Consider the following 27,991-nt stretch of genomic DNA (forward strand, 5'->3'; position numbering starts at 1 on the left):
TAATGCCATGAATAGTTTTTATTTATCAATTAACTTCATACAAACTTCAGTAAAGAGATGAAACCCAAAAGTAAACTCAGTGCACCTGCACACAGTTTTACAAGGTACTTGGCAGGTTGGTTGTTCCGAGTATCTTGGAGAACTTTCCACAGTTCTGTGGATTCAGGCGTCTCAGCTGCTTCTGTCTCTTCGTGTAATATCAGACTGACTCCATGATGTTGAGATCATGTGGAGGCCGAACCAACCGTTACAGGACTGCTTGCTCTTCTTGTTGATGAAGATACATCTTTATGACTCTGGCTGTATGTTTGCCTTCCTCATGGTATTGCATCATGGATAAGAATGTAAACATCTAAATTGCCTTAAACCTTTTCCCAGTACTATATATAATAAATATAACACTATAAATGGAGCCACTGAAAATAGCTTTACAGTCAGTTCTTAGTACTAAACAACACTTTACAAGCTGTGACCTATAAAGTTGCTGTGAAGTCATTATAGAGCCCCACAAACATGAATACTTTATGTATGACACATTGAAACTCTTAATATTATAAATTAATGGCGACAAGATATAGATTAACATAGTCATAAACACACTGTGAGCAGCACCCTCATGAGACTATTATTTATATTTTTAAATATTCTGCTCAGCTGCTTGATGTGGGTCACAAATACACACACAGTGATGTACAGTCACACACAGCTCAGTATTCATCACCTCTCAGATGAAGCGCTGTGGTGTGCGTTTCTTCGGCCAAATAGGGCATCAAGATGGTGAAGCTATTCATAGCAAAAGAGACCTTTTCCCTGTTCCAAAGTCTGGGACCGCCCTGCAGTCCAGATTTATAAGAGAGACAGATCCTCGGCACTGGTTTGGCACAAGACCTCCCGAGCAGGACATGTAACCCACAAAATGTAGCCAGTAAGTATTGACGTTGAATTGAGTCTTTCTTGTGTGCCTGAAAGTAAACAAATCACAACATAATGTTGCCACAAAAACTAATCTGTGCTGTAAATTAGGAGTGTTTGGAAATAAAAGAAACAGTTTCTGGTTGTTTTCATGGTACGCCTACAGCAGCAGCAGCAGCAGCAGCAGCAGCAGCAGCAGACGTTCCCCGTGTGAAAGACTAATTCTTTTACGCTTTGAATATATCTTATCCCATGAATCTAGGTTTCCAGGGCTGCTCACAGCTTTGCTTCTTGTGAGATTTAACGAAGATGATGGTCTTAAAATGGTTTTACCACAAGAAACTCTCCCACAAGGAATATACCTGTGGTCTTCCCCCTGAGGCCTCACACTGCCATTCTGAGGAGTATACACCTAAATGATAGATCCAGAGGGTTTACCACAGATCATGGGGAAGACAATACAGGTGAGACACTGATGAAACAATGTTTGAAATACATGAAAATTATTAACATCTGTTTGTGGGTAAATCCCCCCCATTATGTGGACCTTTGGGTCCTCCTGAAAGTAAAAACTGTAACCTCTTAAATAAAAGTACGCTGGTTTTGCAGTCGAACACAAGTTAAAATAGAAATGCCTGATCAGATATATAGGTCATCTCAGACCATCGGGTTTCTTGTGACACATGTCTTGCTTATCTTTGATGTCAGAATCAGCGTGGTCAGCTCTCCTCACGTTTCAGCTTTGAGCAACATGCTGGCATTTCTTCATGTTTTGGTATCAACATGTGACAAATTAGCTCTTAATATGTGAGCTCTTCAAACTCTTTTAATGTTAAATGTTTATACAGTTTGATCTCAAGCTTAAAAATCTGCTTTTTGAGGGATTACTTTGGCCTCAAGGGTTATGATATAAGTGGTTGTTGGCTACCACTGTTTTAATATGTCTTAGATATATTTATCTATCATTAAAGTTTATAGAGCACTAAATCAACTAAATCAAAAACACAAGCAAAAGGCGCCAGGGCAACAAGTTTAATTTTATTTCTCTTTTTTATTCCTTAAGTGGACACTAGGACTCGATAGGTCAAACTTATATATAGTTTGTTCACACTGGTTAACATGACCTGACCCAATCTGAATCATAGGTTGTTTTTATTTTGTTTTTTATTTTACCATGAATTTTTATGAATGAATTTCACTGTATTTATTCATTTATCAGTGAAAGCACACATTAATTAACATCAGTGTAATGTAAATAAGCCAGAGGGTTGATATTACAAGACAAAAAGCATAAAAAAAACATCAAAGCACCTGTAGATGCAGAATAAATGGAAAGAAACCTAGGAATAGATCAGTATAGTATCAGTTCAGTGCTGGACTACAATTAGCAGTTTTAAAATTGTTCATATAGTGCTAAATGTGTGTTGTATATTTAGACTTTTTTTACGTTGGTTAAGCGGTGTATCTGCTCCTCAGTTGGTGAACACACTATTATTGCATGATCATCCTGCTTCTGGGAAAATATTTATGTTCAATATAAACGTGGAGAATAACTGACAAACTGAGCCACATAACTTGTGGAAAAACATCACTGCACAGTAGAAACATTAATATTAATATAAGACATCAACTTATACTGGCAGAGGAGTTGTGAAAAATCAATTGAAATAAGTGACATTACTTTGGTGGAGGCTTGCTCTTCTTTTCTTCATCATTATTGAAGCATTACATTTCAATTATTTGATACTTTTTAGGTTGAGCTTTAGGATTAGAGTAGTAGAGTAATAAAATAAATAAAGATATGTTTCCTCTGATGGGCTTAAAAGCACCAGATGCCATTTTTTTCTGTTATGGGTTTTAAGTCATTGTGAAACCACTAAGTGCCACTTAGCAAATCACTTCATGGTCTTTAAAAAACTAAAATCAATGACGAACACAAGGCCAACCTGTTCTTTTATAACAGAAATGAATTCACTTGTTCACATATGTCTGACGCAGGAAGGCAGCTGTAAATATTCCTGCTATTAAGTGGCAAAACCACAACTGTTCACTGCCTCAGGGGTCCTCACTGACTCACACAGGGGGGGGTCTGCGGAGCATATGACAGCTGCTCATCTCCTGTGTCCCTGCCTCTCAGACCAAACATAGAGAACCTGCACTTTGCAGGTCGTCATGGCAGCGGGTGACGTGGGAGCAAATGCCACCCAACAAGGTTCTCACCTTACCCGCCCCCGTGGTGGTGCGTTGGGACTGGCCCGACTCGAGTCAGACCAGCGGAGTGGGTGTGTGGTAATCAGTAATTGGCTGTACAGTCGTTAAATATATTCCCCTGACACCTCAGGCACTTAGCCTAAATATAAACTGACAGACCAGCTCCCCTCTACTCCAGGCCAACTGCTGGCATGCAAAGACTCCCAGAAACGTATCACAAGACCCTGAAACCCCCCCTCCCCACCACCCCCACATACACACCCTGCACTGCTCTGCCAGGGTCAGAGCCGGCTGGTCTTTTCTCAAATTAATGTACAGTGTGAAGTGATCTGTGGTCAGAAGAAGAAAAAGGAGAGATTCAGCAAGTCTTATGGATGTGTTTTCTGATAGGTGGTGAATCCATTATTTTATGCTTTGGGTATAAATCCTCATATCCTAGTCATTACTTCCCGTCAGACACAAGTTTTCTGCTTCAAAATGATGTTGTACAGTCAGCAGCAGATAGAAAATACAACCTTCAAAGTTACTATATAACTCACTGGGTTTTTGATATTGAAATATCAATAAATGTGAAATATACTGCTCATGTTTCCCCTCCTTTCTGTGCAGATAGTGTTAGCTGAGGGTAGAGAGCACGCCACTTTCACTACATGTCTTAATTAAAATAAAATAAAATAAAATAAAATAAAATAAAATAAAAGTGTCCTTTACTCCACATGGCTACAGGCAAGAATAAAGAAACTTCAGGTGTTGTAAGGGCTGTAGTATTATCATGGCTGACGTGTCCTTGAGCAAGACAATATATTCTGTAGCGGACTCTGAGCTCCTTGTTCAGGGAGCAAATGAAAAGAAGGCTTCATTAAATATCCCATAATTACTTTCAAGTGCTTCTACAGATTTTCTTTCTTAGTATTTCTACCCAGTGTTATGAGTTTAGTTTAATCATTCTCACAAAGCCTAAAATAAATTCATTCAGGATCTCTAAAGAGTCAATATTTATGTAATTTCTTTCATATTTAAGATATAGGTAAAATAATTATTTTTCCAATTTTATATAACAAAAGCAAAAACAGTGGTCATATTTAAAGGCATAGATGCTACAACATCATTTCACATTTGTGTATCCAGATCTTTAAAATGGCAACTCTTTAGAAACTTCATTTAATCAGATAGTCTCATTGAGGTCAAGATCTCTTTTTCAAGAGTGACATGAAAACAAGAAACATTCGTTGTCAAACAACCAAACTACCTGCATAGAAGAGCAAGATGTACAAAACCAGATAATCAAGCTATAATATAAAATTAATAAAGACAGTTGTAAATGCAGTAAAACAATGTAGCTGTAGTAATGGTGGCAGTAAAATCATTGTATTTGTACTTTTGTACTTTCCCTTCCTGTGACTACAATAGCCTGTTCGAGGGAATTGTCTTTTCGAGGAAATGATTAGCCAACCAGCCGCTTTCACTATGACACTAAATCTAATCTGGGCTATAACGAGGCTCATTCAAGAGCTGCAGGATGTTATCAGTCATCCTCAATATATGTAAATGTTTGAGCTGTCAAACGTGAGGTTTATGAGTCAGAACAGGACTTTTATGGGAACTATACGGGTTTGTTTGAAGTGAGTCAGGAATAAAAACAGGAGACTTAAAGTGGATTCAGTCATTTCTTTATGTTGTGAGACAAAAATCCTTCCTCCCAGTGGGTATTTCACTTTGATGTATAATACAACAAGATCAGAGTTTAGATCTGTCCCTGATGTTCAACACTGGGTAATCCAGAGGTGGCTTATCTTTTAGAAAAAAAAGTTACACAGGATTATACAAAACACAACGCTTCTGCCGTTAGTTCTTAATAAGTTACATGATTAACTATTTACAAATCAGAAATCATATAGGCTAGAAGTACAGAATTGATGTTGCACATTTACTCAAAATTATATTTACAAGTCTATACACAAGTCCTCTGTCATCCCCGTCCTGCTGTAGAGAGAGAGAGAGAGAGAGAGAGAAGAAGAGCAGTTACTCACACTGACGAAAACAGCGATGAATCATCTGACTTAGATAATGTTCAAGCTAATCAATGTCTAAAAGTTTATTTACCTATAAGTTGTTCAGCAGGGAGTTCTGAATGCTTTCATATACTTTGTTGTACATGTCTTCCTTTGATGTCATCCCGTCAAGGTACTCTGTGCAGAAAGAGACAAATCAGTTGCGAATGAGATTCATTTATAAAGTGAAAAGAGGGGAATATTTTGTTTGGCTTTAGTCAGTAAGGTTGGAAATAGGGAGTCAGAGCAGTGCAGAAACATGAGGGATCGTTGATATTTAGTTCCAGATGTGAGGAATTATCTTAACATACCTATTCTGTCGCATTTGCTCTCCATCTCTTTCCTGTGTTTCAAGTACATGGGCCAGACATGGCCGTCGAAGAGGCCGGGGGGATCGGGGACTGTGTATGTCCTTGTACTGCAAGACACATAATCAATCAAGTCATATATATAGCCAACACCTGTAATACTGTGTCACTCAAGTGCAATCTGTCAGCATTACTCCACAAGGCTGTTACCTTCTCCTCCTTTTGCACTCCTCATAAGGAACGGAAATGTAGAAACATTTGTCATAGACGTCAAGAAGAGGCCTGCAGAGGGGAGGCAAGGCTCTGATTAGTGAAAAGATTTAGTGTTCAAGAGGCCCGTAGCTTCAATTTTATAGAAAACGAGGCCAGAAGTGAAGCTGATATCGGCAAGAGACCCACTTGTAGTTATAGATGAGGAATCCCTCCACGATGAGAAAATGGATCCCATTCTCCGAGTCGGATTCAGGTGCCAGGCTGATGCCATGGGAGCGGGCAAACTTGACCGGGTTCTCTTGCCAGCCTTTCACAGTGTTGACCATAGCCTCCATGTCCAGAGCCGTGATCACTGATAAAGAACAAGGAGGAAAGAAAGAACAGCGGGCTTCACCACACATGCAAACGACAGTCCTCACCAATGTGCTTGAACACACATTAGTCACGGTTAGTGAATGTCTGTAGCATTGATTTGTTACCAAACTACAGAAATGTGCAGGAAAGAAAAAGTACATTACTGCATGGTTTTCCTAAGGGAAATCCATTCTTACCATCCCACTGTCTAAAGCCGTCCTCCCCGACTTCTATTTGATCGGGTTTCTGAAATAACAGTCACCAATAAAACATTGCTGCAACCTAGTAATCAGTCGGAGCTGATCACACCTGGACAGGACAAGTCAGGGACTCGTCTCCACCAAAAGTAGCACACGGTGAAATTTTTTTTGGTGCGCTTTAAAAATTATTTTTTCTCAATGTTGCAATTGCGATAGGACAGCGCTTTTCTCTTCTTAAGGTCTTTGGGTGATAACGCTCGCTGTTGCCTCACTTTGACGAAAAGAAGGATGCTTTTAGGGATGGAACTTCTAGCATGTTTATTTCTCGAGAGCCTCGGACTCTTGCGATTTGGAACTTGCGATTTAGATTTTTTTTCTTAGTAACGCGGCCTTAAACGACACCCTTGTCTTGCTATAGTAGCATGACATATGAGATAAGATAAAAAAGTGACATCAAGTCACTGATGTTTTAAAAAACATGAGTGGTGGTCAATCAACCTTTGCTGACCCTGAATGCAACACGAATAGACGATGGATGTGGTAGAAATAAAATGGCTTCTTTTATGCCAAATGAGGTTAATAATATTAACAGTCAGGTTGCAAATAAGTTAGTTGCAGAACTTGCAACATGTTTGGACAAAGTCTGACTTTAAGTGGGGACGCTCAACCCTTTCATTGGCTGTCCAGGAGACAATCAGCCAGATGTATTACTAGGCTACTGCGATGACAGGACATCTGCAGGTCAGACTGGCGGGTTATTTCTGAGCATAAAATGTAGTCAAGAACATATTATAAGTAATACTTTTATTAACTTAGCATTAATGCATTCAAATCATATGTATTGTAGCTTTAAATTTAATATACAAACCTCAAAGCTTATAAAAATGGTGACTTTAATTTTTCTTACCTTGAAAAAATCATCCTGATGCACCACACAACAGTTGGGTAATGTCTTTAGTAGCCTATTTGTCAAAGTGGTCTTCCCACCGTTGGTCACTCTGAAATTAAGATGAATTTCATGCCACGCAAATATGATTTACACTCTAAGTTTTGGCAAATTTTCATTTATAGACACATAGGAAAATACAATAAACAATACTTACCCTCCAATGCCAATTATTAACTTCATTTTCTTATTTTAGATATTGGTCAACTCTTGAATTCGGTAAATAAAAGAAGGGAACCCAACCAAAGCAAACGCTCACTCAAAGGCTCAAAACCTTTCCTTCTCTTCTGCCACAGATGTTCCCCCCTTTTACTACTTCATTGATAGACAATCTCCCTGCCGGGCATATAAAGGATTTGGCTGCAGCGTCACAGCCTCTCAAACCAATCAGCTTCTTTTTCCTGCAGCCAATAAGCCACCACTTTACAACACACAACACCAATGGGAGGAGGACTTAGGAGCGTCACATTTACATGAAAGTAGACCCCAAATTTTCCACCTGCTGTGAGGGAGCCTGTGAACACTGGCCAACCAAATACCTGACAAATACCACACACCTAACAGAGTGCTTAGAAGATAGTAGAGAAATTCAAGCAGGAAGCCCATTTAGACTGGTGATGATCAGTTTGGTTTCAAATACTCAGACATGTACTTTAAGTGGAGATTAAATTCATCCTAAGGGAGTATTGGCACTGTATATATAGGAGGCAAGTGCTAAGCATACAATAATTTTAATTTACTGTAATACATGCCAGAGTAAATAAATCACGTCCTGTTTCTGAAACATCTGTCACAGCACAGAGTAAAACCTCGTTATTTGGGTTTTTCGAGGGAAACTTTTCCATGCTTAGACAGCTCTGGGTGGGTGAAGACCAGAAGCACTATATTTAGTCGGCTTTTGTGTGTCAGCCTGCTGTGTCACGCATATTTCTGATGCAACCAGCTGGAGTACATGTCCACCAGCCATGTGACCAGAGGGTCTCGAGTAACTATAGCACAGGTCTATCTCTTTGAACTTACAGTACACTGCTTATCAGCCTCAGTTATTACACGCCTCTGTGTGCGGTAGTCTAACCTTTTGTTTGTGGAGTATTTGAAGAAATTAATTTACAACTGGTCTTATCTCTTTAAGTGTAAGTGTGAGAGAGGTGAACTTTGAGTTCCAGCTATCGGAGCACATGGTGTCATGTTTCACTGCTGGCACCATGTGATGATAATATTTTTTCATCTCTTACATTGAAATAACTGGCAGAGCCTTGATGTATTGTAGTAGTCAGATGTTAGTAAACAGAAAATGTTATATACAGTATATGGTTAAAAAAAGAAAGGGAAAAAAGATTGGGGGTTACAAAACTGTCCCATATGGCTCTGCTCCGACATACGCACCAAGCCATGTGGTCCACTGTGTGAGGCATGTGGTGCACATACTTTTTCCTTCTGTAGACTGAGAGGACAGACAGACCTTTAGGTGACTATTTTGTTATATATATTATTTTTACAGTTAGAATGAGGCTAAACCAAATGTAAAATGACCTACACTTCAAGGATAAAAAGGAATAGTTTGACTGAGTTTGGGAAATGCACTTGTTTGCTTTCATGCCGAGTCCAAGATGAGAAGATCGTTATCAGTCTCATGTCTGAAGGTGGTTAGCCTAGCATAGCATAAAGACTGGAGTCTGTGGTACAGACAGCTAGCAAGGGTCTGTTCGAAGTTCAAAAAATCCCAAAAGCTCACTAATTAACACAATTATGTGTTTTAGCCGTAAAAAAACTGAACCGTAAAAACAATTTGTGGTTTTAGAGGGTGTTACATAGTGTGACTGCTTCTTGAAGACATGATGGTGACGACAAGACTCTGTGCGCGGTTGTTGTTCGTCAAGAAGTAGTTATAGCACATAAATCCTTGTAAAACCCCAAACTGTCATAAGATTAAACAAAATATGTCATTAATGAGCTTTAGAGGTGCTGTAGGTGTATTTTTGAACTTTGGAGGGAGCACGGTTAACGGTTTCCCTCTAGTTGCAGTTTGCTAAGCTAAGCTAATCACCTGCTAGCTCTAGCTTCGTACTGAGCGCACAGACTTCAGAGTGGCGTCAACATTGTCATCGAAGTCTCAGAAAGAAAGCAAATAAGTGTTTTTCACTAAATGTAGTTTCTGTTTCATCGCATTGTTGCCGATGCCAATATCGATTAATCATAAACACAAGTTCAGCAAACAGACCATGTTTTTTCATTTATTGTTGAAATATTAATTGTATATTATTATAGGTCAAGAGACATATGAAGTAATGTAATTTAATTTTCTTTTATAGCTGAATCAATTAATCAGATTAGACTGATTGATTTTGCATAGTAGACTTCAGTTAATGGTAAAAATGTAAAAGAACATGCAGGATAAAGGCAAAAATCTCTTCTGCTGCTCACAGATGGCAGCGACAATACAGTTATATATCGTCCTTATACCTTGTGAACACAGTAACCTTGCATATAAAAATAAAGAGGGGTCTGAATGATCCCTATGAAGAGCAGCACAGGACTGTCAGGTGACATGAAGAACATCAACCAACTTGGCCAACACGGTCTTCTCATAAATCAAAACGATGCCCTTTAATAACTCACCGGGAAATGTCACAAACATTCTGGACCAAACTGGAACACATTTAGAGGCAATAAAAAAGATGAAAATATAAGTTGTGATGTTCGTGGGTAAGGCTGTGCTTGTTGTGTTGCAGGAGTCAAGGTTGGATACAGGGAGTATAATCACGACATGACAAAAGCTTGTTTTAGTTCACTCATTTATTTTTTTACAAACAGTAAATGGCACATTTTCATAAATAACACTTTTAATAATTTGACTCTCTCTTTAAATATATTTCATTTGTAGCAATGTATGATTTTCTTTCTTCTTGTAAAAGTATTTCTTAAAACATCATTTCAAATGACTTAAAAACTGACAAAAACAAATGTAACAGAGACAGAAGGATATAAACAAGCATGCCACCTGCATATCAAACTCTGGAAAACCTGAAACTGTAACACACGTTTGCATCAGTAACATCGACTGTAGGTCTAAGAAGAACAATATCATTGCACGTTATTTGTCAGTAAATGATCATGAAACCAAACGATACCCATAACGTTCATAACAAAACCAAATATCTGTGCAAACACCTTTCTCAAAAATATATTACAAGTATGAACAAACGTCTGACATTTCCGGCTCCGTCGGGAGATGCTTGAGAGTTCATCCAAGTCCTCACAATTTCATTCATATGGTTGAATTCATGCTATGGTTAGAGCTCAGGTCGACATGCAGGGAGCAGATATAATTTTATTTAGCTTGTAACTCGTAAAGCTTTGGTGTAAATGAACTTTCAGTTGTTTGAAGCAAGTATTTTATTGAAAATAATGTTTTGAGAAATGATTGTCTTGCATGTAATCCAGTCAGTCCAGTGCAACAAGCGATGGTCTTGGCTGGCTCCCATTTTAATGAATGGATGTTCCCCATAGGCCTTTTGATTCAAAGCTCTGTAATGCAAATACAGAAAGTTAAGTTCTCTCTCTGTCTGACCTTTGGTCCTGACAGTCTGAACGATAATTTGATAATGATTCATCGACATTTTGCACCTGCATAAATATAATGTTCCTGATACAATTTCAAGATCTGCTGTATGTCAGTACGCATGAACTATTCTCCCCCGTCAAACACGACACATATCAGGTTTGCCTATATATTTTTCTCCTGCTTCCTCCCCTGGCATTTGGTTAGGAGATGGTGTCTGTGTCCATTCCTGGGATGTCGGCCAGTCCTCCGGGTGATATATGGAGGCTCATAGGAGTGGTCAGTAGCACAGCACACACGGAGGTGGGGGGTGGGGACTTCCAAAATAACCCATCCTAACTAACCCCGACTTGCTGCGGCCTGCTGCTGCCTGCTGTGGTGGGTATTTCCTCTGATTTCAGGACAGGGTACGCAGCTGTGCTTTATGTAACACGGGGTAAGGGGAATACAGTGTTTGAGGGTCAGGTAACATTTTTTGGACTGTTATGCAGTCTGAGCTGAAACATGACTTGGCAAACGTGGAAATAAGCTGCACTTGATGAGTTACAGTTGTCAATATATTTTGCAGTATATCTTCAGCAACATATTTTGTACTTTAGCCTTTGGCCTGGTGCCCTTAGAGAAGGACCAGAGCCCAGGAGGAATCAAAAAGTTGACATTTGAAGTTGACAGTTAACACTTTGATGCGATTTGCAATTTCATTAAAATGAAATAAAAATAGAATAAAAGAAACAGTGGTGTGCTTCAGTTTCCTTCATCTACCCATAAACAGAGATGTATTTAAGTTTGATTTATTTTCTAAAACTACAGATTTGATTTCAATTTTTCACTGTTTTAAAAGAAAATTTGACTTTTAAGATCTGAGTCAACCCATCACTCTTTCTGGTTTGACTGGACTCGATATGATACTGTAAATTGGATCTCGGAGCTCTTGAACTGAGAGCTGACCCTTTGGACTTTCGGTTGGTGACCCTCCACACTCCGAACAGGCCATCGTCCAGCATTTCAGTGATTTACTGTATCGTGTCTCTTTTGCAGACATAAGCATGTGTGTGTGCGCAAAAGACAACATTTCTATGTATGTCAGAGGTTAGTTACAGTGGGCTGACATTACAAACCAGCCTGCAAAGTCGATGGAGGGGCAGTTAAGTCAATGAGAACACTTACCTTAATGTCAGATGTCACTGCCCACCTCTGCTATCATTGACTTCGGCCTGGACGTGACAGATTAGAGTTAAGCCATAAGTAAATATGTAAATATTTTGCTAGCTCATGTTATGTTGATAATTCTGCTGCTAAAATACATCCAAGTGGCTGCAATAGTTGTTCAAACAAGTTGATTTACTATTCAGCCTTTTGCATGACATTTTCTTGACATTAATGAAGGAAGCTGCCTTATTTCAGACTCTTAATGGATGGAATTAAATAACTGAAACTGTAAGTGAAAGTGATTTTTTTCAGACTTATAGTAACCACCACCAGTTTTAAATAAAAGAATAAAATGTCTGAATAGTTTCCATGTTGTAGTGCTGTCGTTCTGTAGCAGAAAAAAACATTTAATTCATCCAGAAATGGCTTCAGACTGTATGTAAATGAGTTCACCTTTCTTTAGGCAGTGTCGAGTTGGTCTGCTGCTGCTCTTGCTCAAGTCTGTAAGTCAGACAGACAGATATCAAAACTACATCAAGAACATGAACTTAAAATCCTTTTTAATGTGAAATCACATTAAAATCCGTTGCTCACCTTTCCCTTTGTGCTCTTAGCTTCTCGTCATCATACCTTAGAAAAAACAGAATAGAAATCTTTGACTGATGTGTCACACGGATGTAAAAAGAAGCTAATGATATATTGCTGTACACTATTACAAATCATATGTAGAAGATGAGCCAAAGATTATTTACCCTGCCAGTATACTACACACTATATTGACCATCTAGTGTTTCAGCTAAGTACATTAAAATAAATAGCAACAACTATACATTTAAATACATGCAAACAATTACACATTACTAAATCTTGATTGTTTGGCTCAGATTTGGTTTGATTGCCGTACTATAAGCATTCTTTCATGGTTACTGTAAGCATGCAACACACTAGTTCAGCTTTCACAGACACATGTAGTGTCTCAGTAGTGACCCTTGGTGGTTGAGAGTACTTACTGCAGCACACACTCAGGGATCTGCACATGCTCCATGGGGATGATCTGGCTGAGTTCCTCCAGGGTGTGAACGTATCGGATCTTATCCATGAACTTCACACTGCAGAGAACAACAAAGGTTTAAAAATGAAATATGTAAAAAACAGAACAATACAAATAAACATGTGAAGTAGAAAGACGTCCAGATGCTAATAGGAGGGTCGTAGTCGAGAGGCAAACAACAGCAAAGGCACAAGAGACTCAAGCAGTGAAGACATCTGAGATAGACGCCAACACATTACAACTGAGACAGATGTTTGCAACAGTTACGGAGTGACTGTACTTTTTCTTTTCTAAAGTATTTTTTGTGCGTTTTTGACGACAGTAGAGAGGAGACAGAACGTGAGGGGAGAGAGAGAGAAGGGGGATGACATGCAACAAAGGTTTCAGACAAGACCAAAACCATGGACATTGTAATTACACAGTCAGCGTTTTAAGTGTCTTGGCCACCAGGACGCGCCGAATTATAATACTTTTATGTTTTGTCACGGTCTGAATAAACACACAGGCGTGTTATGGCATGACATAGTCATCTTCTTTCTTCTCTCTGTTTCTTAGATATGCTGAGACAAGTTGTTTCTCAGCCAATAAATCGCTCCAGGGATAGACTGATGGATTATAAACATGTCCTCACCTGATGAAAGGTCTTGAGATGGCCAGGACCGTCCGGATGAACCATGTTGGGTGAGCAATGATGAGACACTTTAGATTCTTCCTCAGTCTGCAGTAGACATTCAGAGCAAAAGTATTTGAGATGCCGTCATATTTCTAATCATCATTTTTAACATCATGACTCAATAGTTTCACATTCTTGACCACAGTTTCATCATGTTAGCCCAAACAATACTTTTGTTTTTTTTTCCTGTCTTACTTCCTGTCAATCATCTGGTAGCATCTCTTCAGCCAGCTGATGCCGGGCATCTTCCTGCGAGGAGTAGCTCCATTCAGGTAAACAATCATGTAATCTTCAGCCACCAGCAGCTCCAGGCTGCTCACAACGTACCTGATGACAGAACAAACAAGCTCAGATCTTCTGATGATATGGCGGCATATGAGATTAAAGCATCAATTACACAGAATTCCTATGTTCAAATGGTGATTTGGAGTGGATCCAGTTCAGATATGTGCTTTACAAAGGAAAGTTCTTGAAGCCAAAATGAGGGCTGTTAAAATGATTCATCTTTCATTTTGAGCATTTAATGTTAATGATCATTTCAAACATGATTTGACATGTGCATTTCATGGGCAAATCATCTCCAGTCATATTCTTTGATCAATTATACAGTGAAAACAGAGTAAAGTAAAAGAATAATATCATAAAAAGATTCATAATAACTGTGAAAGAGTCCCTTACAGGAAGAGATTCTCCATGATGTATGTGTAGTCCTCACAGCTGCTGTCAGGAAGGTGGCAGGCTGCAAACACGATGATGGCATTTAGACCTTCACCATAATAACCTGAGAGACGAGAGAGACACATTCAGCATGATGACAGTGACATTAGCAATGATGTGAGCAGTGGCATTTTACTCAAAAATCAATATTGATATGACTATGGAGGTCTAAAAAATAACTATCTGTAAAGATTACTGTATTTATTCATAAATTGCTCACTTATGATTTATTTATTTTCAAAGCAGCTTTACAGCTTTTCTATTTTCTGTTGTCTTGCTTCAACAAGTGCTGCATTCTGCTAATTTAAATCGCTGTATGTACTTGTTTTGAGTCAGTAGTTGCGGCTTAATCCCATTATGCTAACATGTATTTTTAATATGAAGCACATGAGTTTCCCTTGTGCATAAAATGTACCATATAAATAGTTTGCTTTGCTCTGCCTTTTTGCCTTTATGTCTCTTTACATCCCTTGAAGGTCTAAATGCTGTTTCAGAGGCTTTTCCACCCTGACAACATGATTATATTCTGGGGGAAATACATTGTAACTTAACAGTACTTATCTTTCATGACCCACTTTGAATGAACCCTAACATACATATATGCACGCAGGCACATAAACCCTCTGGTATGTTTATAAAAGAACATACACGCATTTGTGACCTGAACTTACCTCCATGTGTGACCACCCTCAGGTACTGCCTGATGACCTGCATGTCAATCCGTTGCTCCTGGTCACCGATGATCACTGTTCGCCAGAGACGACCGGATGAGTCTCTCTCTTCCTCACTTTCACCTGGAAGACGTTTAGCGGAGGCCACAGGAGTGTCATCTAGGAACAAGGTGACACCAGAAAGTTGTTGGTCAGACTGTTTAACCATCCTCTCTGCTTGTCTTAACATTTATGACGTGATATCATATGGTCAACATGAGATAGATCAGGGTCACGGAGTTAAAGATTTTCATATCTGTTCACTATCAAACTTCAACGTGACTCACGGCTTGAGACAAACTACATAACGTGGAAACACTGTCAAATTAAAAAGTTGTGAAAATTCAACTTTACATAATTATTCTTAGATTTGAAAAGACACTTGGAAAAAAGCTTAAATCTAATTTATAAAAGTCCAGCAATGAATACTAATGGTTGGGACTGTGTGAGAAAGGTATTTATTCAACTCTATGGAAGGAAATGAGTGTTGTCAGTAGTACTATTGTACTGGATCTACGATGGAAACAAGAATTAAAGACCCTAAAGGGAGCAAACTTTGGGGAATTAAGTAAACATCCAATGACTTTTGGCTTGACTGCACTTCTGAGGGCATCCACTGTGTCTTTTCATTTGGAAAAGTGAAAAGCAGTAACTAAAAGCCAAAGGAAGATGACATGTGATGTCTGAGACAGGGTTGTCTTTGCTCTGTGATAATGTGATTTGCTTTAACATGCATCCTTTGACCTGAAAAAATTCAGTGTCTCCATTAATCCTGAACATTTAAATGTTTCTAAAATTATCATTATTATGTGACCTCTGTCTGACCTTCCCATTCCAGCTCGTTGCCATTGTTGATGAACTCCAGCGAGTCGGTCTCATCCGGAGTCTCGATGTCATCCACGTTGATGTCCAGGTCGTCGGGCGTTTCCAGGAAGTCATCAGACAGCACCGACCCCTCGCTCTGATCCAGGGACAGGTTCATGTCGGGGGCGACCAGGGTGCGGCGTTTACGCTGGGCCATGGACTCTCCCACATTCAGAGAGCTGGGGGGATCTAAAAAAGCAAGTCAGGGAAGTTTAGATAATGTATATAGTAACAACAATATATATTTAATGCTGTTTATTTATTTCACGTACTGGTTCTGGTGTCAGTGAGGCCACATGAAGAATCAACATCTCCATCTTCTGGTAGTGGCCTGAAGATAAATATATTTATGTATAAATACAGTGATAATAGAAACAGTGCAAATTAGAAAACAGATTGACTTCTGGAGGAATTATAGTTTCTCTTATTTTTCTTCTTCTACCAAGTTAATGATTGTGTTGGTCTTTTTATAATTGCCAGTTATAAGCATTTGAAATAAACTCCTATGATAAAAAAGCAAAACAAAAATAAACTATAAAGAAAAATATGAGAAGCAGTTTCTTTGCTCTTAGCCTTTTTTTTTGGAGACGCTCTATTGTGATATAAGTACAGTGTGTCCTTGGAAACAATACGTGTTGTTCGAGAAAGCAACACCAGTAATTCTCAACTCCCCTCTGACATTATAATAAGACAGACGAACCCTGAGCGCTTGGGGAGAGGAGAGCAAGATTACAGTAGATTGCACTCATACAGACACACAGACAGAAAGAAAGACACAGACATTAACGCAGACATGCAAGCATAGACTAACACACCCTAAAAACACCACAAGTATGGACTAGCTGATGGAGCTGCTGAGATAATTGCTGTTATTATGTTGTCAGTAGCTTTGTAGAGGCAAGTTAAAAAACAGCTCCAACAGATATTCAAGAGTGGATTAAACAGTAGGGAAGAGAAAAACAATTTGCAGTGTGAAAGCAATATTATAATATAACTGCTTGAAGGTACGTTTATCATATTACATAAAGAAACAGCCATAAGAAACAATACAAAGTTGAGATCAAGGTGAAATACAGGAGAAAAATGTAATTTGACATGAAATTTTGCCTTATTTCCCAGCAGCATTTTACATACTTCCACCACATTTGATTTTTTTGAGATATTTCTGACCTTGTTAGCTAGTTCACAGTCAGAGATAGAGATGAAACGTGCCAATGATTCTGAACTGCATCTGAAGACATCATATTGCAGTAACCTTGTATGTCCTTTAGCCATCTGAGCCACCAGGATATCGTGTGAATACCAAGATGACTTGCAGGAGATGGACGACATTATTGTATGTAATAAAACATATGTAAAGCTGTCGAGGATAGAATTGACATCCTGGAATAATCTGTTTCCTCTGCTCATTTTTGTCAAGCACATTTCTTCTGCTTTAGAAATGAGTCTTGCCAGTAAAAGAGTGTGGGTGGCCAACTATTTATTCATTGTGTTGCTTTCTGTCTTTTCTCTCTGTGCAAGCTGCTATTTTGCTCACTGACATGACAACACCCTCATCACGCATCACATAACGACCGCATCACGGAAAGAACACACCTGCTGCCTCTCAGCTTTCAACACACGTGACTGACTTTCCATTATTTCAGAGGCTGTCAAAGAAATAGACAAAATGCACACCCACAGACACTCTCGCTTTCATACGTATGTAGGGATACCTGGGGAAATCCTCGTCCTGCCACTCGTCTTTAACCTCCATGCTATCCATGCGTAAAGTGGCTTCTGCTGTACCCATCCTCAGCCAGGGAGGACGGGATTCAGCTCTCTGTGGTTGACAAACAGGAAAAAACACAATATCATTCAGGATACAATGCCATGAACACTGTTAAAAGATATGTATATATCTTATATAGTGTATAAGAGTTTTAACAAAACTTAATTGTGATTAAGTGTTCTTGAGAGCAGAAATGCTCATGTGAAGAATCCAACAATAAGTTCTGTCAAATCTGCAACTTTTATCCTTCTGACTTACATGAAAAATATCAAAAATGCAGCCAAAAAATTGCAAAATTTGCAATTTCTACAACCCACATGCAGTGAAGTCAGTGTAAGTAAAAAAACTGGCAAAACTAAGTCCCATTTGATTTTCTTCCTCTGCATCTCTGGGCGAAGAGACAAAAATAAAACACCACATTGCTCATCATGCTAACCCTAACCCCTGAGGGTGATACAAGCAAATAATATCTGCCACTTTAGAGCAGAGACTGACCTGTACTTCCATATTTTACATAACCAAGTCAGAAATGACAGAAGTGTCCATCCAGCACCGCCTGTCCTTTTCTTGCTATATGACGTAAAGCTTTACATACGCAGCGTCTCGTGTTTAGGTCAGTTATTGCAGGCTGTCATATAAGGATCAGTCACGCACAGAATAAACATCATGTGTGAGTCTTGTGTCAGAAATGTGTATGTGGGGTTGGGGGGGTAGGGGGAGGAGTGTCCTTCCTACATCACTGTCCCAGCCATTGATCATGCTGCAGCAGACGTTACCAAAGTCCATTTGTCCACTGGCATGGCACTGATGAGCTATAGTGAGACACATCAGAGCCCATATGAAGGAAAAAAAAGTGGGCTAAAAGGCCTTCAGGCTACATGATGCTTGTGCTGTTGTGATTGGATTCTAAATGGTGGAGGAAAGTCTGTTTATCAGTCCCACGAAGAAGTTGTGGTGTTTGATGTGAGCTTGATGGGGGAATTCCTTAAAAGCCACCTTCAGGGTAAATTATACTTCAAGTCGCCTTCCTTTGTTCTCACACTCAGATTTAAAAAAAAGCCTCCTGAAACGGATTGATCATTTTCACAGCTAAGAGGGGTGTGACAAGCTGAGGAAAAAAACAGGGAAATTCACACGGAAACAGCAGATCAGTGCGTGTGGATTGTTCAGATGCGTGTGCAGATGTCTCTTACCCGGGTTAAACTGCTCATACAGTCAACCGCTGATTGATGGACACAAAGTAATGTTGCAGCAGCACGTGCTCGGTAGGGATTTGAGTCCAGATGGCAGGGCAGCCTTTATTTTCCAAACACTATCTCGAGAGCTATTGACTGTGCTCAGTGCACCAAAACGTAATCTTCTGTCTCAGAGATGGAAATAAAACGTATGCAAATGCTGAATAACGCTTTAATAATAAAATTATATTCTTGACAAGTACTTTTCCTCTAACATGAGTAAAATTTGTAAGTGAAATGTTATACTAATACTCCTCCTCTGACCTGTTAAATCATTTACATGGCTCGCAGCTTGAAGATAAGTATCAATAGGGTGACGGATGATAAAAGGCAACAGAGACAAGATGAGTGGAGCCTTCCTCAACTTGTCTGATTGCAATCTACAGGCAATGATGGAAAAAGCCTCTGAAAACTTGGCTTCAAATCTCTTTGACATTAAATAATCATGATTAAATAAGCATCAATCAACATCAAAAACATCTTTACATATTATTTTATTAAGAGTTTGACACTCAAAAACTGTAATCTGCTTTATTAGTACGGTGTGGTTAAGGCTTGAACAGATTTGATTGACGGGGACCAGACAACCTGCCAGGTGTCCTCTTTGAACCAGTGAGAAGAGCAGAAGAAGAAACACATAAATTGGCAGCATATAGTGTGTTTCGTGTACAGTAGGATCCCATTACTCATAGGTTTTCAGGGCTAATAAGTGTGTGAGCAGCTATTCAGTCACGACTGCCGCCCTTTCCTTATCTGACAAATGAAAACAGACACTGTCTCGCTAATTTGAATCACACATATTAGCAGAATGAAATGGAGCATTGATTAAGTGTGTGCCCTCTGTGAATAACATTCTGTGTAAAAAAAAAAGCACTTTATCCAGCTGTGATCAGAAAACACCACGGTTCATGTAAAAGCAGGTTACTCACATACTGTAATTAAGGAGATTTCCTCGTCACTGTTTTGAAAGCTTCTCTGTTTTGCTTTCAGATGCTCCTCTTTCCCCTTCCTCCTTAAAGCCGCTCGAGCAGAGTGAGGTTCATTACTGTTTACGTCTGCAGGTGGGACACTTGTGTGCTCAGGAGAGGTGCTGTTGGACCACTCCTGCTGTTTGTCGATGCTTCTAATGGAGGCTGAGAGAGAAATCGAGTCCTCCTGTAAAGGGGAGAACGGTTAGGAGAGTCAGGGTCATCATCACACAGCAAACACCATCCTGCTCTCATCTTTTCAGTCTCCTCTGTCAGATCCCATGCTGCTTTTTGGACAAAAGATAATCCTCAGCCTGCGCTTTCAGCTCGTCTCATGATGAGCACTCTCTATCTCTCTTCCTCCCATTTACCTCTGCTTGTCTCTGCTGAATCCCCCCCTCCCCTCTACCCTCCTCCTCCTCCCTCCACCAACACTAAAGCCCCCACCCCAGCCTCTAATCCTGCTGTGATGACGTCACTCGCATCGGAGCTGTGTTGTGATAGTTATGTAATCAAACCTGCCTTCCTTCTCTTTGATTTTCTTTTGGCTGAGTGCAATGCCCCGAGTCAGGATCAGCTGTTTTCCTTCCTGTCACGTTCAGTCCATTTTGCATCCATGATTGAACATGTTTTTGTCCTCCTGCGAGCTTGAAAACATGGACGTTTCTAATTCACCGTTGTTCCCTGGCAACAGCATCTTTCTCTCTCTCTCTCTCTCTCTCTCACACACACACACATACAGTCTCTCTCGCTTTCTTGCTTTTTCTCACCATCCTTTTTAAGCTCTCTCACTCTTAATGAAACCCCTCCTCCACATGAATTCCCCTCCTTTCACTTGTTCGCTGGCTGTGATGCTTACTCCCCTTTTCTCTCCTCCCTCCCCCCACTCCCCTCCTTCCCCCCTCCCTCTCTTTCTCTTGCTCTGTCCTCACAGCTGCACTGAGCTCTGGGCAATGTCAGTGAACACAGAGTGGCATCTCTCTGGCATTGCACTCATCGCCCAGTGGGAGCAGCCACGGTTTTCTATTCTTCTGCTACTGGCTGCATTTCGGGTGTGTTTACAGTTTTCTATTAATAACGCTACTTTGCACAGCACTGAAATACCTCAATATGCCCAGACTTGTTGGTGAAAGCATTTGTTTGCTCACAGATTTTGAGCACTACACACCCTGAATATTAAGTATTTAACTTTAGGTGAGTAAGAACATACCAACATTGCATTCATTTGTTATTATAATAAACAGGCAAAGAAGTTATTGTTTTTTTTAATTAAAGGTTTTATTTCCATGAAAAGCTTGCCTAGCTTTAAATTTTGTCTTAACTTTCTCTGAAAACGTCCTTTTTAATAGCCAATAGGGTGAAATTTATATTTCAGTGCTGTTGTCCTTTCTGTACCTTCCTGTAGTGTTTTTTTTTCAGAGAAAACATAAAACACTGCCAGTTACAGGCGCACATTGTGTTTACTGGTGCAGTACCATAAAATATTTAACAGTTCTATATGTATTTACATGCAAAGCCCATGAGTAACTGGGTCACTGATATATATAGATATTTTTGGCATGTTGACTTTCCTCCCACCAGATGGTGGTAGAGTGATTACTGTGAAAGACGCATCTGCAGTGCTACAACGGGATGAAATAGTGCACTGTTAGATAGTTGTCATTTAAAATACAGGGTTGGACTGATCTCTTGATTACCCTTATGTAAAGCCTGTTATAATTTACTATATTTAGCATAGTAACTTTAACATTATGAATTGCAGGAATAAAATTAGAGAGCATGAGAGTTGATGTTATTAACTGTGTTACAGAAATAATTTTCAAAAAATAGAAACACTTACTTATCATAAGGCTTAATGAAAATGTGGCAAATTGCATCAGTCACAATCTATCAAAGACTATGATGTGCCTTTAGTAAGAAATAATTTTTCATGTCATGTAACCATTCTGCTTAATCAGACCAAAAACAAATCTAAACACTAAATAAAGTGGTAAAAACTGACTTAAATTAAATAAATAAATAAATTAATTAATTAAAAAATAATAAATAAAAAATGCAATATATAATATATAGCTTTTTCCAAAATTCTGAAGGCATATAGCCTATTAATTATGTCAAATTTTTATATTTAACTTTTTATATCTAACCTCTAGAGCACCACAATTGTATGCTTTTAATGATTTCATCTAAACTAGTATGCAACTTGTCTTGTAGCAATGAGTGTATTTTTGGTTGTGCCTACCTGATCCTTTAGATTATATCTCTGCCTAAACATTTGTCACTCATCCTGATAATCCCCTTTCTTATGGTCTGTTCCACTAGTATCTGTAACTTATTGGGTTTCTCATACAGATCTTTTGATAGTCTTTGTAAAAATTCGAAACACGAGTCTAAGCCAATGACACACGGTCAAATCTCATGGGAGCTGAGCTTTCTTCCTCCAAGCATTCCTCAGCAGGAGCGGAGCTCTGCAGGTCATGTTTGGACAGATGCTGCACCACACCCACACTGATACAGTCACCCAGCACATAGGTGGCAGTCATCAAACGATCCCTGTCGACAAACATATAATTGACTTGACCACAACAATAAAAGTTTAAGAATGCTGTCAACATGTACAGGTACTTTAAGGATGTTATGTTAGAGGGCAAATCAATACCATTATTCTGGATTAGTCAAAGTTAGACAAAACTGGAACACCTTTTGTCTGGACCAAAGTGGTGTACCAACAGACCAACAGTCCATCACTAGAGCTATGCTGCTACTGTGGCTAAAATATATCCTCACTCTTAATGTCTGATGTAATGTTGCATAGATTGTTTCTCAGAAAGAGAAAAGTACAAGATCATACATGCAGGCACTTACAGAATCCAATCAACAATCATGAGCATTGATATGTCTTCTGTGGGCAGTCCAGCTGATGACAACACAATCACCATGGATACCATGCCAGCCTGCAGGATGCCTGCCGCACCGGTACTTGCAGCTGTGACAATAAAACTGAACAAAAGCAACAGCGATGGTTATCTAATGCAATATAAGATATAAGCCGTTAATAGTTTACCAATCATGTTTGTGGATTCAAACACTGAAAATCTGCATGTACAAGTTCAACCAATGAGAAGGAGACCACTCAAAACTATGGGAACTGGTCCTCGAGGCCTCTGCTTGTGTTTATAAAAATAGTGTAACAGTGTGTGATCATCACTGTACTTCACACTGGGACCTAACAGCTTCCTGAGCTTAGAGGTATTTTCCCTAAAGCACACAGACACCAATCAAGGTTAAAGTTATAAGCAAATATAACAAAGATTAAGGCTTAGTAAAACTTACAGAACTTTCTTTACATAGCTAAAATCTGAAATAAATTTAATCGTACCTGAGAACAATGATTTGACCCAGTTAAACTCCATATTATTAACCTGGACTATGAATAAAGCAGCTACAGCTTCATAGAGTGCTGCACCATCCATGTTCATTGTGGCTCCTATTGGCAGCATGAAGCATGTCACTTGTTTGTCCATGCTGTGAACCTCCTTCATACAGTGGAAGGTTACAGGAAGGATCGCAGAACTATGAAAGAAACCCATAATGTATTTAAAGGACACTGACACTCTGCCATTCCGAATGTGTTTGTAATGCGTTATGTTTAAAATTAAGACCTTGGCTCACCTGGATGAAGTCCCAAAGGCAGTGGTGAGAGCCTGGAGCAGACCAACCATGAACTTGAAGGGATTTTTTACGTGTGACAACGAAATAGATGAGGGGAAGGGTGAAGAAGCTGTGGATCAGCAGGCCAGTGATCACTGACAGAGTATACATTGCAACTTCATGACCAATCTCTCTCCAGGGTCTCTCATCTTCAAAATTTGTCCTGCCAGCAGGAAAAGGATTCCCACTGGAGAATACCTGTGGTAGAGAGGTGAGATAGAGCAGAGGAAATCATCATATCTGACCACACAATGCTCTTGCAAGATTTCCCAGAATGAGTGATAGAGAGCTAACATAGTGAGCAGTGCATATAGATTATCACCTCTGCAAGAAATCTCAAGCAACTGACCTCAGTTGGATACTTCATGGATAGCAAACACTGGGACAATATATATTTCATAGTTTATCCAAAACCTTATCACAAAGACTAGGAGCATGCAGCCTTTGATTAGCTCTTTAATGATATGGCTACTAATATTCCCTCATCCCTGGACAGATAACAGCGATAACAGAAAATTAAAAGCAATTACATACAACACGTAAAACAAAATGCAGATGAACTGGTGCGTTAAAGACAGTATTGACTCAGAGAGTTACAATAATAATGACAGTAACAACCAGTTTATCTTCTTGTTTGTTTCCCATTCTTACCAGATGACCATGTTAGCCGGTTGCATGGTAGTTTTATTCAAGCAGTCTAAGAAGTCCCTCAGAGGTTTTCCCTCATTTTCCATACTGCCCAGGATGAGGCCAAAGGCAATGCAGAAGACCAATAAACCCAAAATATTGACCCCATCTGAGGTGCCTGGTGTCGGCACTGTGTCATCTATAGGGGTCCTAATAAAGCAGTTAGAATAAATTGTGTATTGATGAATAATAATATTGTAAATATTGTAATAATAATGACAAAAACAATGATAGTGAAGATTGGTCAGACGATAGAAACACTGTGACAGAATCATCGCAACATAAGGGACACAAACAAGTGGTTCCCATCGCAGGAAGACATAAAAACATTAAAAAAAATCTCACTGATCTCTTTTGATTCAGTCAGATTGAACCACTCAGGGAATAAACAGTTTTATACTGGACAGGAAGTAGAATCAAATGTTAATGGTTGGTGAGCCAACCAAAGCAGGCAAAGCAGATCTTACCTTTCTGAAACAAGCTTCTACCAGATTTAAAGGGATCATGTTTCTGTAAGTCAAAAACACATCTTCTGAGTGCCCTAATGCATCATTAAACCTCTAAATTATGTTGAGAACATTTCCTGTATAGTTTTCTTGAGAAGAGTTTGATACATACCTGATTAGATACAGAAAAGCATCCACAGTGTGCACAGCCTCTGCATTACCACCAGAGGTCACTGCTGTATATCTGGATGATTTCCCTGGCTGGATAAGAACAGTTACGACAACACCAGTGAATGCAGCGATAAGTGTGGTGACCATGCAGTACCTGAAGGCCCTGAACCCAATTTTCCCATAAGTCTTCCTGTCCACAGATGACAAGCCTGAAATTAAAAAGGTGAATCTAAACCTCATGATTAATTAGTACAGCAATTGCTATTGGTGTTTAAGTTCTGTACGTGCACACATTCTCGCTTTATTTTAAGTATACAAATTAATAATTACCACATGTACATAGGCACATTTTGACCTGTATAAAACATTTGGAATGTTTGTAGAGGCCCTAAATACATAAACATTTTCAGAGAAAACCTGTAAACATTTTATTATTCTCTACTTGAACAATGTACTTATAAAATTAAAACTGAGATGAAAGCTTCATGTTAAAAACCTTGTCTACTAGGTAAACTAAACAAAATATTACTAATACACATCAGATGTTTCATAATTGTTTCATTATGTAAAAAGCAAAATAATCAACTATTTTACCGCATACTAATTGAAAAGTACATGTGAAGAATTAAAGGCATTTTCAGTAACAGTAGAAACATAAAATCTTATCTGGGGAAAAAATAAACAAAGCTTCTCAATGGATGAAAAAAAAGTGTCTACTGTGGTGCCGGAAGGAAAATATTTTTTATGTCTGGTGGAAATTTTAGGACATTTAAAACTGAGCTTTTAAGACTGAGCTCTATGCTGTCAGATTTACTTTTTCTTTCATTAGTCTTAAGACTTGGCCATACTACAGTACAACAGCTACTACTGTAGTGTGTCTAAAAAATTAAGATTATAATCTGGAAGCTATTACCATGTGTAATGTGCATCAAACCACTGACTTTGATTAACTTGATTTCCAGATTTACAAAAGTGTGGATCTAACCTGTAATCACAATGGAAATGATGAGGGGAAGCACCAACATCTGCAGGATTCTCATCAGCAGCTCTCCAGGAAAGCTTAAATATTTATTATCTCTGGCTGTCACACCTCTGTGTCGCAAAGCGAAACTCAGGCCGACCCTTATAGACAAATAAACACAGGTCAGCAAGTCAGCAAATTAGCAAGTTAAAAAAAAATCAAATCAGCGAGTTGCAATTTGGACTTTACAATGTTACTGTTGTTTCGTGGCAGTTGGAAAGCACATTTTCATTCTTCATTGGAGAATAAAGTGCAATGTGTTTGAAAACCACTTACCTAATGCAACAGCAGCCGTAGTGAGAAAAACAAAAGCCATAATATTAGATCGACTCTGGGATGAAGATAAATGACCTGAGGACTTAGTACATTTGCAGTATGTCTGCTTTTCCTGTGGTTCTGTTACCTTTACTGAGTCCAACTCGGACAGGTCGTTGGAGCTGGGCAGCATTTCTTTTATAGGCCGCAGAAAAATAGACATGAAGTAAGTGTTTTGATCTAATGCTGGAATTAAGAAAAATTGCAAGAGAAAAGGGCATTAAAACAGGTTCATGTAAAATCCACACATGGTAAAAATATAAAGACCTTAAAAGTGACAAATCAATAATATTACATAACAACACGTCAGTAGATGTAAATATAAAGTATTATGAGAGATGATTCCATTTTTTCTCACCTGTATATAATCCCCTTTCAGATGGTATTCAATGAACGGCCTTAAAGTATGATCTCCAGTTACCACAGTTAAGATGAAAAGGTTGGCAAGCATGAAAGTTTGGTCATTTTCCTCTTGGCTATTTGACAAGTTTTACAAAACATTGTCTCTACTATATCAATCGTCAACTTTGTGTCTGTGCCTTTCCCTTAAGTCATATGCAACTGCTTTGGTTTCAGAATAGAGGAAGTATCAAGTACTGTTAAATGCTATATTATAAGTGCTAGAACATAGTTTGTTGCTGAGGAATTTATGTATAAGTTCATTCAGAAGGAATTGTGTACATATCACTTATTCTGGCTTCACCTTTTCCTCTTGGTTGGTCATGTCCCTGAAAGTCTAGAAATGCAGCTTTAATTCAAGCAAACTGAGATTTCAATTTCCATTTATGTGCACACAATGTGCAATTTAAGTCAATTAAGATTCAAATATCTAATGTGCATGTTTGGAAATGCATCATTACTGTCAAGATTAAAAGGATACCTCCATTGACTAGTAATTTTCTGTTGACTGCAAAGTATAACCCTGCCATAATTATAATAAATGTTAAATGTACTTCTTTAAATTAGCAGACTCTGTGTCAGCTTGAAAATAAAAAATGCAAAATGGGGTTTTGCACAGGATTTTGAATCATATCACAGTTTAAAGCCACATCAAATGAAAATTTGCACATTAATTTGAAAAAAAGAAAAGTGTTCCCTCTGGCCCAGCGGGCGGGATATAGCATTCGACTGGATGAAGCGCACCAATCAGAGAACACCTTTCCAGTGCCTCCCATTGAGCAGGTTTTTGGCCAGTATCAGCAATTTTGGGTTTGTTTTCTGGAAGTTCACTTGAACACAGTGCATTAGTCCAGCTGCAGGTTGGTTTTTATGCGCCTATGCTTTCTTTGTGTTTGCCCGAGTGACAGCCAGTGCACAAACACAACATCCATCACAATTTAAAAATAAATGTTAGTCACTGCACAAAACATGTTCTAAAGTAATTTTTACCAGTCGTTACTTATGACACATGAATATTCTTCACACCCAGAGACAAAGACAAAAGTAGAAACCAATAGTCGCATCTCCCAAACCAGCCAGTTCTCTACCAGTCTTTCATGAGCCTACCAAATGGGATGACAATACTGGGACTGTGACTGGCTCTATTTCCATCATAGGTACCGGACTACAATGCCAATCCATGTTGACAGTCTCTCTCATCCCTTCTGCATAGACTCAAGGCTGTTAATTCTTGTCAAAGACGGTTCTACTAAATATTAGCAGTATAAATCAATCAATCAATCAATTTTTATTTATATAGCGCCATATCACAACAAAAGTCATCTCAAGGCACTTTTCACATAGAG

At 38.9% G+C, this 27,991-nt stretch overlaps 2 protein-coding genes, 1 long non-coding RNA gene and 1 pseudogene across 5 annotated transcripts; 1 reads left to right on the forward strand and 3 right to left on the reverse strand.

Moving 5' to 3' along the window:
* Positions 1 to 874: 874 nt before the first annotated feature.
* On the forward strand, positions 875 to 15,978 carry LOC121908597. Its single transcript, XR_006099271.1, has 6 exons — positions 875 to 925; positions 1,175 to 1,376; positions 13,513 to 13,638; positions 13,847 to 13,902; positions 15,041 to 15,188; positions 15,896 to 15,978. It is a non-coding gene; the product is annotated as an uncharacterized LOC121908597 (long non-coding RNA).
* Positions 4,777 to 7,519, reverse strand: LOC121908596 (nicotinamide riboside kinase 2-like). Of its 3 annotated transcripts, none has more exons than XM_042428752.1 (8): positions 7,353 to 7,519; positions 7,157 to 7,247; positions 6,247 to 6,295; positions 5,882 to 6,047; positions 5,693 to 5,764; positions 5,486 to 5,592; positions 5,227 to 5,312; positions 4,777 to 5,103 (listed from the first exon to the last, which is right to left on the reverse strand). In XM_042428752.1, exons 1-7 carry the CDS (start codon positions 7,376 to 7,378, stop codon positions 5,227 to 5,229), a joined length of 597 nt encoding a protein of 198 aa, XP_042284686.1. In that variant the 5' UTR covers positions 7,379 to 7,519; the 3' UTR covers positions 4,777 to 5,103. The 3 variants fall into 3 exon arrangements, with proteins under 3 accessions (XP_042284686.1, XP_042284685.1, XP_042284687.1); XM_042428751.1 differs by having other exon boundaries at positions 4,777 to 5,106; XM_042428753.1 differs by lacking the exons at positions 6,247 to 6,295; positions 7,353 to 7,519 and having other exon boundaries at positions 4,777 to 5,106; positions 7,157 to 7,244.
* LOC121908595 (caytaxin-like) lies at positions 9,727 to 20,271 on the reverse strand. Its single transcript, XM_042428750.1, has 13 exons — positions 19,857 to 20,271; positions 17,637 to 17,743; positions 16,194 to 16,252; positions 15,883 to 16,110; positions 15,019 to 15,177; positions 14,309 to 14,411; positions 13,826 to 13,957; positions 13,589 to 13,675; positions 12,917 to 13,015; positions 12,501 to 12,536; positions 12,360 to 12,407; positions 11,925 to 11,971; positions 9,727 to 10,723 (listed from the first exon to the last, which is right to left on the reverse strand). The coding sequence occupies exons 2-12, from the start codon at positions 17,711 to 17,713 to the stop codon at positions 11,932 to 11,934; spliced, it is 1,068 nt and encodes a 355-aa protein (XP_042284684.1). The 5' UTR covers positions 17,714 to 17,743; positions 19,857 to 20,271; the 3' UTR covers positions 9,727 to 10,723; positions 11,925 to 11,931.
* LOC121908309 lies at positions 20,006 to 27,979 on the reverse strand (annotated as a pseudogene).
* Between the last annotated feature and the right edge of the window lie 12 nt (positions 27,980 to 27,991).

Source organism: Thunnus maccoyii, chromosome 12, assembly GCF_910596095.1.
Source record: "Thunnus maccoyii chromosome 12, fThuMac1.1, whole genome shotgun sequence".
NCBI classification, from domain to species: domain Eukaryota; kingdom Metazoa; phylum Chordata; class Actinopteri; order Scombriformes; family Scombridae; genus Thunnus; species Thunnus maccoyii.